This window comes from Solanum dulcamara, chromosome 6 (assembly GCF_947179165.1).
Source record: "Solanum dulcamara chromosome 6, daSolDulc1.2, whole genome shotgun sequence".
Lineage (NCBI taxonomy): Eukaryota > Viridiplantae > Streptophyta > Magnoliopsida > Solanales > Solanaceae > Solanum > Solanum dulcamara.
Window position 1 is genome coordinate 2,428,855 of NC_077242.1, and position 11,948 is coordinate 2,440,802.

General features: G+C 34.9%; 1 protein-coding gene across 1 annotated transcript; it reads right to left on the bottom strand.

Annotated features, from left to right (window-relative positions):
- Positions 1–421: 421 nt before the first annotated feature.
- Positions 422–9,310, bottom strand: LOC129892468 (choline transporter protein 1). The gene is made up of 10 exons (XM_055968038.1): positions 8,912–9,310; positions 7,127–7,485; positions 6,756–6,901; positions 4,477–4,660; positions 3,432–3,505; positions 3,229–3,342; positions 2,762–3,118; positions 2,115–2,375; positions 1,692–1,919; positions 422–802 (listed from the first exon to the last, which is right to left on the bottom strand). Exons 1-10 carry the CDS (start codon positions 9,100–9,102, stop codon positions 617–619), a joined length of 2,100 nt encoding a protein of 699 aa, XP_055824013.1. The 5' UTR covers positions 9,103–9,310; the 3' UTR covers positions 422–616.
- Positions 9,311–11,948: the final 2,638 nt, after the last annotated feature.

Sequence of the window (11,948 nt, forward strand, 5' to 3'; positions counted from 1 at the left end):
TTCAATCAAGGATATTGACAAACTCAAGTAAAACCTGATAAAATGGATTTCCTTTTACTTGATTAACAATAACATACGAGCTAGTATGGGGTAAAAATTCAGGAATAGTCATTGTCAGTTTCAAAGATCACAGATTCAAGCTATGTAAACAGGCTCTACCCTTAATGCAGGTATGACTACATACAATAGATTCTTGTGGTTCAACTTTTTTCCAAACCCTGTATAGCAAAAACTTAGTTCACCAGACTATCCTTTTCTACATCTCAGCAGATGAATTGACTGTCATTTGGATGGCTGATTTATAATATTTACCAATAAAGTTTTAAACATTTACTTCAGTATCTTACTGATCTTCCAGCAACTTTCCATTGTAGGAGAACAATCCAAAATCGCATGTTATAAAGCCAAAGCAAACTCGTGATTGACAAAATGTGGACACTCAATCTAATTTAGAATTAAAATTATTTACATGTAAAGAGGATACAAAATCTATTAAAAATAGGTAAAACAAATTTAGAAACGGAGCTGACAAAAACACAGAATAAATTCAAGTGATCATCCATTCATAAACACTTGAAATAATAATAATTCAAGCTAATGCATGAGATATCATTGATCATTGTGTAAGTCTTTGCATCTCAGTTTGTTCATTCAAAGTCTCAAGAAGAAGCGGAGGGGCGTATTGAGCAGTTCCTTGATGCTCCTCTGAATCTTGACAAAATGAAAGTATTATGGTATCAATTGACATCTCCACAACTGCAAAGAAAAGAGTTGCCACGATGTATCCAAGAAGCCAGCACACCTGCATTAGAAACAGGAATCAAGCTTAGAGATACAAAAGATAAGTTAGACTCAAAGATGTTTCATTACCCTTCTCGATTTAAATATCAAACTTGGTTCACTAGTCATAATTTTAACTCATGCCATGTATATTTTGTACTCCTCTAGTAAAGGGATCATGATCATGGGTCGAAAAGAGTTGTGTCCTAAGAAGAGTTCACCGATACAATTATCTCCCCTCTCTCAAGGTTATCACGTATTTCAGAGCTTGCTTGACTAAGCGGCTAAAACCTACTACTTGGCCAGACATCTCAAATTTCCAAAAAGGGTGTTCCTTTCCCCCAAAAAAGTATTTTTGGCTTCCAAACCGCTTGTCCAAACAGACTCTTAGATGTCCTCCCTCAAAGTTTATCTTAAAGACTTAAAACTCCAGGAGTTGGTTAAGGGCATTTTCTTGCTGGTGCAAGCATTCAACTTTGGTATCCAACAATTGTCAGTACAGGAAGCAGTTATACATTGTTCCTCAATTGCTAGAGCTTGAAAGTCTCCTATCCTCACAGTTATCAATCTAAGTTTTCAGGCTACAGAACCTCCTGCATGAATCTTTTAAAGTAAAATCATGTTCCTCAAAAAGTTATCAAGCTACAAAACCTCGTTCACGTCCTTTTAAGTTAACACAGTGCCCACATTCATGGAAACACACTCATTTGAACCTCTTAATCATCAGCATAAGTAACCATTAAGTGAAATCACCGAACACTTTTACTAAATGATACTACGGAGGTCACTCTCTTTATAGTTCTCTATGTTACATCATGCATGATTTTCAAGTGGTAAATAGAAACTACTCAAAGGATCTGATAGTTGCATCTGCTTAAATGGAAAATCCCATCCAAAAGAATTAGACTTACCAGCACCGGGAATATTGGAGACGAGATCTTGTTATGTCCAACGTTGTACTTGTGAGTGTCCAACATGAGAAAAGCAAAAAGTGCACTCGAAAGACTGACACACAGCTTCCCAAGAAAGAGAATAACATCGCCAATGACATTCACCTTCCCAATCCGAAGGATGTTGCTGATAATGAGATCAGTTGCAATCTCAGAAGACTTAAAAAAGCCTTTTCCTGTTATCGCTATCTGCAAAGTATCACAAGCACTATCATAACTTATGTTGTTAAGATACTATAAGTCTAGATCATGTGCACAAATGATGGCATGTTCTCGTCAATTTAACGAGAAGTTGCCAAACTCAAAAGTGTCATGTTTTTTCTCAAGCATGACACGCACTAGACTTGAGGAATACTGAACGGGATTGCAACATTTTTTACTTACCAAGATGTAAGCATTATGATTCACAGATTTGATGGTCCAACCAATACACCGCAGGAGACATTGTGAGGAACTATATACCATTCTTCCAAACCAACTTTCTGGTGCAGAGTTAGCAACTTTAAGTTTACGCCGGAGTGCTTCAAGTATAAACCTGATAGACTCTATAAATGAAACAATCAGAGAACCAAGAGCAACAGATCCAATGCTGTAACGTACAAGCCTCTTCATAGAGGAGAGTACCGGGAGAAATGAAATTTCTGGCTGCACTTGCAAAAGTGAGCTGATCAGTCACAAGTACATACCGAAATACTCTGTATTAAATCAGGAACTTTTTCATCTCAAAAATATATGAAATGGGATACTGAAGTTGATATGCATACAAGTATCAAACGACAAATATGTTTATGAGAAGAAATAGCAGAATGCAGAATGTATTGGAAAAATCATCTAACGAAAAGTGAATGAAATAGTTGTGGAAATGTCGAGGTGAAATTATTCCTATATATATATATATATATATATATGTTTTAAAAAACATCCATTCTATGGTCTTCGTGGGTTCGCTGAAATGAATCTTTCAAGAAAGTAACAGCAATTGGTTTTTGACCAGCATTGTTGGAAAAATGAGAGGAGGATTTAAGACTCACCGATGTTCCACCTCGAGACCAATAGTATGTAGCGACAGAGCCTGCAATGACTGTTGCAGAGCTTGCTACAAAAAACTGAGTGGCCCAAAAGCCACCAAACAAATGGAAAAAAATTGCAGCAGCAATATGAGAAGTATACTGGATGCTGTAACCGCAGCAACGATCACAGCTCACCCTTTTTGATTTAAGATCATAAGCACAGCAATTGGTGTTGCAATCATTCTGGACAACGTGTCCAGAACTAAAAAGATGAAGAGCAGCTGAAAACCAAAACATGTAGAATATTGCTAGGATAGCATACGGAATGATGGGGAAAATTATTAGTGCTTGTACTTCTCCGATGACCTTAGCAGCTACCTGCAATTTAAACTCTCAATCATATTCTCAACTTTTAAGTAAATTTATCTAGAGATAAGAAGCTTTATACTCGATCCATAAGGCTCGGAAAGGTTGAGAGATGGACTTACCTTCAGGACTGAAGTAGCCATAAGTATACGTCGCACTATAGCTATGGATGACAAGACCGAAATAATCATCACGGCAGACATGAGAACAGCAGCAGCATGTAAATGACTTGTTTCCTACCAAGTAGATAATCTGATTAAACGGTACAGTAAACTAAAAGCAAACTATTACATAGAGAATGATAAAACTGAAAAATCAAGCGTACCCTTGCAGATACATGATAATATGGATCATGTTCACCAATGATGGGGGAGATAGAGTCGTTTCCTATCCATCCAGCTGGACAGGAACGAAGGATAGTTTTGTTAGCATACTCGATAAAAATATGATGTTCAATAACACAACAAACATAAGATAGAATCCAGGACTATGACCTCTTCACGTACTGTAGGAAAAATAAAATGAAGGATCTTTGCATAAGAAAGAAAGACTTGAGCTTTACCAAAAAGAAAGGATTACATCTGAAAATCTGACACATCCTTGGTGAACGTGCACAAAAGAGTGCAGCATACATTAAATAATAGGCGCCTTGTAGGGAATTTTACCATTTATTTTTATAAGCATGGTGTCCGGGCCAACTTTCACGGCAGCTCGACTAATTTCATGGGATACCTGTCACTTCTCACCAGCAACAAGTACCAGGTAACTCTGTCCACCAAGGCTAGGACAGATGAAAATAAATCACCTAATGTGTTTGTCTCTGCTGGAATTTGAAACTAAGACCTTGTGATTCTCAACCCACTTCATTGATCACTAGGCCACACCCTTGGGTGCTTTTACTATTTCTCTTTTAGAGCTTTTTTACTATTTCTATTTTTGATCGAATACTTGAAGTTTCAAAACTTCCAATTTGGATTCATCTGGCACCTTTCAATTAACTTCAGCATTTAAGGCCTGTTTTCTGGTGTTCCATTAAGGAAATGAAATTGGACAACGGAAAATGGAAGAAAAAGGAAAGAAGTTATGTTTCCCATGAATCACTCTTAGTACAAAGGTGACTTGTCTAGTTTTCTTTAACCCCAGGGAAGGGGGGGATGAAGCCATGGGGCTATGGTGAAAAATTAAAAAGCCAAAATCACAAATCCTAACAGTGCTAAGAGACTATTGGACATAGAACTACAAATAGGAAGTATAAAGTTTGTCAAAGGGTCCTCCATCTCAATTACAAATTGAACATAGAACTGAAAATTGACATGAATAACAATTACTACGTAATAACGGAGGGAAAGCACAACGAAACAAGGCCTAACCTTTCAGGTAGTAGAACATTGTGACTGAAATTATAAGGGCATTAAAGAGGATGACAGTTATCCAAGGCATTGCAGCCACAAAGTGACGAATCATCAAAAGCCATATCACTGATAGAAACACTGGCAAAATTCCTCCACAAACAATCAACACTCCCCATGACTTGCCAACATCAGCCACATATCTCTGAAAATGTAACTCAAATGTGAATTTCAAACTCTTAAATAAAGAATGCGATACCATGGAGAATACAAGTAAAGTACCGATATAATATGTGTTTTTGATTGTTTTGATTTAATATGTATTACTCGAGCATTTCAGTGTTCTGTTGTTTCAGTCATCGTGTGACCATTGACACAGGTCAAATGAAACACAGTTGTTATTTATGAAAATGAGTTACACTTTTACTGTTTACAACAACAACAACAACAACAACAACCCAGTGAAATCCCACAACATGGGGTCTGGGGAGGGTAGAATGTACGCAGACCTTACTCCTACCAAGGTAGGACGGCTGTTTTCTGGAGACCCTCGGCTCAGTAAAAGCATAAACGCATAAAAATGTTAGATAAGAATAGGAAATTAAAAGCTTTATGAGAAAAACAACAAACAAATAACGAATAGATAACAAATAAATACCAATAAATAATAAATAACAAATAACAAATAACAAATAACAAATAACGAATAAATAAATAATGAAAGCGTCACAGATAAAATAGAGTAATCAAAACATAGAAAGTAATAAATAATAACAGAAATAACATAAATCAGAAGTCAAAGCGCAAGAGATCGTAATGCACTACTACGCCTATGAATAGAGAAGAATAACGAGACTATGAACTAGCCTTCTACCCCACATCCTCCTATCTAAGGTCATGTCCTCCGTAAGCTGTAAGTGCGCCACGTCCTGACTAATCACCTCTCCCCAATACTTCTTCGGCCTACTCCTACCTCTTCTGTAACCATCCATGGCCAGCCTCTCACACCTCCGCACTGGGGCATCTGTGTCTCTCCTCTCCACATGTCCAAACCATCTCAGTCGCATTTTCCGCATCTTGTCTTCCACCGAGGTCACTCTTACCTTGTCTTGAATAGCCTCATTTCTAATCCTATCGCTCTTGGTGTGCCCACACATCCATCTCAGCATTCTCATCTCGGCAACTTTTATTTTTTGAATGTGAGAAGTCTTAACTGGCCAACACTCCGCCCCATACAACATAGCCGATCTAACCACCACTTTGTAGAACTTGCCCTTAAGTTTTGGTGGCACATTCTTGTCACATAGCACTCCGGAAGCGAGCCTCCATTTCATCCATCCTACCCCAATATGATGTGTGATATCATCGTCAATCTCCCCGCTGCCTTGCATGATAGACCCAAGATACTTGCAACTACTTCTCTTTTGGATGGCCTGAGCACCAAGCCTAACTTCCACGCCAACCTCCTGAGGTGTCTCACTGAACTTGCACTCTAAGTACTCTGTCTTGATCCTACTCAACTTAAACCCTTTAGACTCCAAGGTATGTCTCCAATCCTCCAGCTTAGTGTTAACTCCGCTGCGAATCTCATCGATCAGGACTATGTCATCCGCGAAAAGCATAAACCATGGCACCTCACCTTGAATTTGTCGCGTCAATCCATCTATCACCAAGGCAAATAAAAAAGGACTAAGAGCTGATCCTTGATGCAACCCCATCACCACTGGAAAGTGCTCTGAGTCCCCTCCTACTGTCCTTACCCTAGTTTTGGCTCCCTTGTACATGTCCTTGATCACCCTAATGTATGCCACAGGTACACCTTTAGCCACCAAACATGTCCATAGTATTTCTCTTGAGACTTTATCATAAGCCTTTTCTAGGTCGATGAATACCATATGCAAGTTCCTCTTCCTCTCCCTATGTTGCTCCACCAGTCTCCTCATAAGATGGATGGCTTCTGTAGTTGAGCGTCCCGGCATAAATTCAAACTGGTTCTCTGAAATAGACACGTCTCTCCTCACCCTCATCTCCACCACTCTTTCCCACAGTTTCATAGTATGGCTACACTTTTACTGTTTGAAAAAAAAAATCGCATAATTTGTGGATATGAAAAGGAACCTTTTTTACATGTGGTTATGTATCCTGACGCAGTTCCAAGTGAAAATGTCATCTACACCCAATCAAATGAGCTATCTACAATTACACTATTTAGTGTCTCATTTTCTCCACGCAAGTTCCAATGAAAACTTTTTAGCTGAGTACTTTACAAGCAAATCAAGAGAAGTGTTAAGTCACTCAACCTTTAAGACCAAAGATCGAGAGTTAATTAAGCCATGGATAGATTTATCAACTGCGATGTCCTCAACAATGTTAACACCGCCCATTTCCTTCCAATGCCGCAAAGATACATTTGATGCACGGGCGATAAGCTGGCAGCTCCAATAAACTGGCACAAAGTTTAAAATATTGAAAAAAGAAATAAAACATCTTAAAACACTTGAACTTCCAACAGATAAGGGGAGGGGAAACAGTATGTTCCATTTTATCGGGAAATCATCAAAAGGACGGTTCTAAGCTGGTTCCTCAATCAATAATAATTACTTAGCAAACAATGTGCTTGGCATTTCATGCCACAAATGTCTTCACCAATTAATTTGGCTCTTTCACTTACCATTAACACTTGGAAATATGACAGGGTAGCAAGGACCTTGAAGCTGAAGTGAAGTGTTTCTTAGGTCTGGAGTAAGGTCCGCAAAATAATCATAATTTCTATCGATCCAGTCATCCACTGACAGACGAACCTCGCCTTCTGGATAGTCACAGACCCAATTTAGAGAATCTTCAGATGGGATAGGGCAGTCCATCAAGCAAATGGTCCTAGCATTAGAAAGTTTGGCCTGATTATCCTTTGAACCACTTTCATAAACTTGATTTGGGTTCACCCAGTATCTGAGTTCCAATTCGCGAAGATCAGGATCGGCATGTCTATCACCACAAACATTGCCTTTATAGTCCAGCCCATATGTTAACCTGATAAGACAGAACAGATGCATCAGAAATACAACAAATGAGTGAACAAGTATTTCTTTTCTTTTTTTTGAAGTATTTTGTTATTGTTACATAGGGGGTAGGGGAAGGGGAAAAGGGGGAGGAGATTACAAAATGGGGAATCAAACCCTCAACAACAAGGTGAAAGTACAGGTAGTCAACCAACTCAACTACTAAGATCCCAGTGAACAAGTATATCCATTGCCAAAGGGAAGACTTTTTTTTTTGCGTGGACAGTCTGGAAAAAGCTCTAATTATAGAATTCCATTTAGAAAAAAAAAAAAGAAACCTTCACAGTAGTGTAAGCAGAATATTTGAAGGCCGTTGAAGACATAATTAAGTAATTATGTGTGGTATCAGAATAGAGAATTGCGCCACCTACTATCAAAAAGAATTTCCACATGTTTGGCCATGAAAAGATGAATGAGGCCACATGTGAGGGGCTAGTTGAAGACATTCTTGAGTTGATTTCACATATGGTCGCTCAACTAATAGTTATTATCTCATAAAGCCACTTCCTTTGTTGAAGAAAATTGAAATAAAAAAGAAAGGTGACTTTCTTTGAAGGCCGTTGAAGACATAATTAAGTAATTATGTGTGGTATCAGAATATTTGAAGGCCGTTGAAGACATAATTAAGTAATTATGTGTGGTATCAGAATAGAGAATTGCGCCACCTACTATCAAAAAGAATTACCACATGTTTGGCCATGAAAAGATGAATAAGGCACATGTGAGGGGCTAGTTGAAGACATTCTTGAGTTGATTTCACATATGGTCGCTCAACTAATAGTTATTATCTCATAAAGCCACTTCCTTTGTTGAAGAAAATTGAAATAAAAAGAAAGGTGACTTTCTAAGACAATAACTACTAGTTGATTGACCATTTGAGTAATCAACCCTCTTAAGTAAATACAAGTATGCTTTCCCTAAAACCTTGATGAGATAGTCACACAATTCCTTATTTCCAAACAAGGAGTCTACACATACCAATCTTTAACTGATACCCTTGGCCATAAAATCAGGTTCTTTTAATGACAATCTCAATAACAAAGAGCCAAAAAAGAACATTCTTTTCAACTTGTGGCAACACTAGTGCATTTTTTCACACCCTTCAGAAGGTAAAGTCTTATAAAAGATAAATTTGTACATCAGGAAGAAAAAACAAAGTAACATCTAAAATTTACATTCAGCCAAAACAACAAAAGACTAACCTTTCAAAGAAAAGTAAATCAAACCCAGATTACACCAGCACGAGATGTGAACAAAAAAGAACATCTTACACAAAAGACATTAAACTAATAGATCAAAATGCCAAAAATAGCACAGACACATTTAGGGTATGAACAAACAGCAAAAAAGATAGCAACTTTTTCATTTCTTGATTTTTTTTCTTTTTTTCTTTTTACCTCAATGGGTTTCCTTGGTTGAATCCAAAACTGGAATTAACAATCATTGCAACCCAGAAAGCAATGAAGATAACAAGAAACATAACATCTCTACATTTCCTGTTGTGTTTGATAATTCCATCCCCTTTTTCAGCTACCCCACCATCACTTGAAGGGTACTTCCCTATTACTTCCCCTAAAGGTCCTCTCATTTCCACTACACCTAAATCTCTATATGAATTCTTCAAATCTTGAAAATGAAGTAGAAAAAAGGGTTCATAAAAATGGGGTTTTTGCAGAAAAGATGAAAAAGAAAGTGAAGAGTGTGAAGAAAGAAGCAAAAAAGGAGTGTGAAAAAAGGACAGGGGTTTATGGGAATATTTTTCTGCTAAAATCAGTAATCAGTCCCACTAGTTCTGATTAAAAATGTAAACTTTTTTTTTTAATGAAAAGTTTTATTAAGTGTTAAGACAAAGATTGCATTGGATATTTTTTTAAGGGTAAGAGGACAGAATCTAATGACAAAGTGCCAACAGGTGAAAGTGGACTGGTTTTGAGCTTCATTTATCCTTTTTCCTTTTTTTTCGTTCTTGTAAAGTTTAGAAAAATACCCTTGTTTGTCTAATACAAGTATTGCCCAAATAAATGTTAGTCACTCAAGATAAATTGATATCTAAGTTATTGATAAAATAGGTCAGGAGAAACGAATTTATAATGTAAAGTTGATAAATTTCTATAACGATTTTCAAATTTAATAATTGAAATTTGAATAAGAGTTATGAATTTTATGTAAATTCACAAATTAACCCTCTAGATCTGTCCCTACATGGGCAAAACTTTCACATTTTTTTTTACATCAAAATTACAGTAATAGATGATAGGATAATTTCATTTTAAATTGGAAAAGAGCATAAATAAATATAAGGATGTTATTGGAAACACGGAGCTAGAATTAAACAATAAACTTGATATAGATTCTTGTAATTAGATTGATTAATAATTTAACATTAAAAGAAGAATGATTATTTCTGGAAACAAAAAAAAATCTGTAAGAATAGGTAGTGTAACAACATTTTAATTTAAATGAAATAAATAATATATGGTCGGGGAAAAACTATAAGGCAAGTAAGTTTTTTGTTTTTTTTTAATCAAGAAAAACCTTCACTTTTTCCAAGAATAGATCATTCAACATTTTTTTTATACGTAGGCGTCAAACAATAAAAACTGTTAGGAAAGGGTAGATTATAATATGAGATTAAATAATAATTATATTTTAATAATAATATATATATATATATTTCATTATAGTTGTTTGTTTCTAAACGTATTTTTTTTTATATAATAGATAATTTTAGATAATACTTTTTACAATTTAATCTTCGTGAATTTAGAAGAAGAGCTTTCGAGGAGGTCTTTTTTTATCAAATCATTTTATTTTGGAATTATATATCTTAAAATTATGATTCCACGTTAAACATGATATAAAAATAGTATCAAAATGATAGTGGTAAATTTGAAATTGTTTATACAATCTAACTAAATATGAAAATAAATGGTATATTTTTCCATTTTTTTTAACCTTTCTTTAGGAGCTTTCCCTTCTTTTTTTTCCTCTCTTGTTAACTTAAATCCTTAACCGCATGATTAGAGGTGGAGAGTGTTTACCATCTACACAATTCCTCTTATCGAAAAAAAAAACTCATATTCTATTCGAAGAATATACTTCTTCCATTTTATTTTATGTGTCACCCTTTTCTTTTTAGTCTGTCTCGCAAAAAATGTTGCTTTATTTTAATTAAAAATAATTTAACTTTAAAATATTCTTTTTATCTTTATTGAAATAATTTACAACCACACAATTATCTAAAAAATTATTTTAGTCTATAAATTCTTAAAAACTTCCTTATTTTAAAAATAATGCCAAATTAAATAATGCGACATATAATGAAACTAAGGGAGTAGTATTCTTTTAAGCTTCTTTTAACTCACAAACCAAACATTTTAGAAAAACACATTTTATTCTGCCTCTTTCCACCACTATTTTGAAAAAAAGAAAAAAAAAAGTACTACTAAAAATAGCCGCCGAAGGGTAGATACATCATACATTTCCCATCACCGAAAAATATGGAGATAATTTGCTATTTAATAATTTTAAAAACTAAAACTCTAAATTCATAAATTTTAGGGCCCTCTCAATGCGATATGAAATTATAATTTGAGATTTGAAATAATGATATGAAATCAAATTATTACAAAGTTAAAATTTTATTTGGAGATATAATTTGAATTTTTTAATAGTTACACTTTTTTCCCATAAACATGAAAATCGCTTAAATTATGAAAAGTAGTAAAATTTCTCAAATTCTTATACAATCTTACCAAATTAGTAAATTTCATAAACAATATATTAGATTATCCTAAAGCGTCACAGATAAATCACATATTTCTATTTTTTATTAATAAATAAATGATTACAATAACAACAACAACCCAGTGAAATCCATAACGTGGGTCTGGGGAGGATAAAGTGTACGCAGACCTTACTCCTACCAAAGTAGGACGGCTTTTTTCGAGAGACTCTCGCCTCAATAAAAGCATAAAAAGAGGTTAGATACTGCTAAGAAGTACAAGAAGTTCAAAGCGTTATGTGAATACGATAATAATTTTTTAAATACACCTGATTTTAAAAAATATTAATAAATAAAGTAATAACTAATTAATCTTTAATATAATCCGTTCATTAATCTTTTTTACAAATATTAACTTATAAGTCAAAGTTTTATATCTTAAACTTTTTTTTTTGAAATGACTATTTAAAATTTAAAATCATATTTATCGAAGAATTTGAAAATTGATATCAAATTATGATTTTAAATCATATATTCAAATAATATTTTTAAATTATAATTTTATATCGCATGTCTAAACGCAAACTTATTCGTCGGGTCCTCCTAAGGGACTCGCTTTGATTTGCTGAATGAAAGGGACAGTACCCAAGGACGGCGCCAGACCCACAGGCCCGACATATCAATTATCATGTACTGTTTACGAAGAAAAA

Coding starts and splice junctions, on each gene's coding strand:
- LOC129892468 (XM_055968038.1), bottom strand. CDS start 9,102: ATGAGAGGACCTTTAGGGGAAGTAATAGGGAAGTACCCTTCAAGTGAT. Junction 7,486..8,911: donor AACCAAGGAAACCCATTGAG/GTAAAAAGAAAA, acceptor CTGTCTTATCAG/GTTAACATATGGGCTGGACT. Junction 3,506..4,476: donor AATGTTCTACTACCTGAAAG/GTTAGGCCTTGT, acceptor GTTCCTGTCCAG/CTGGATGGATAGGAAACGAC.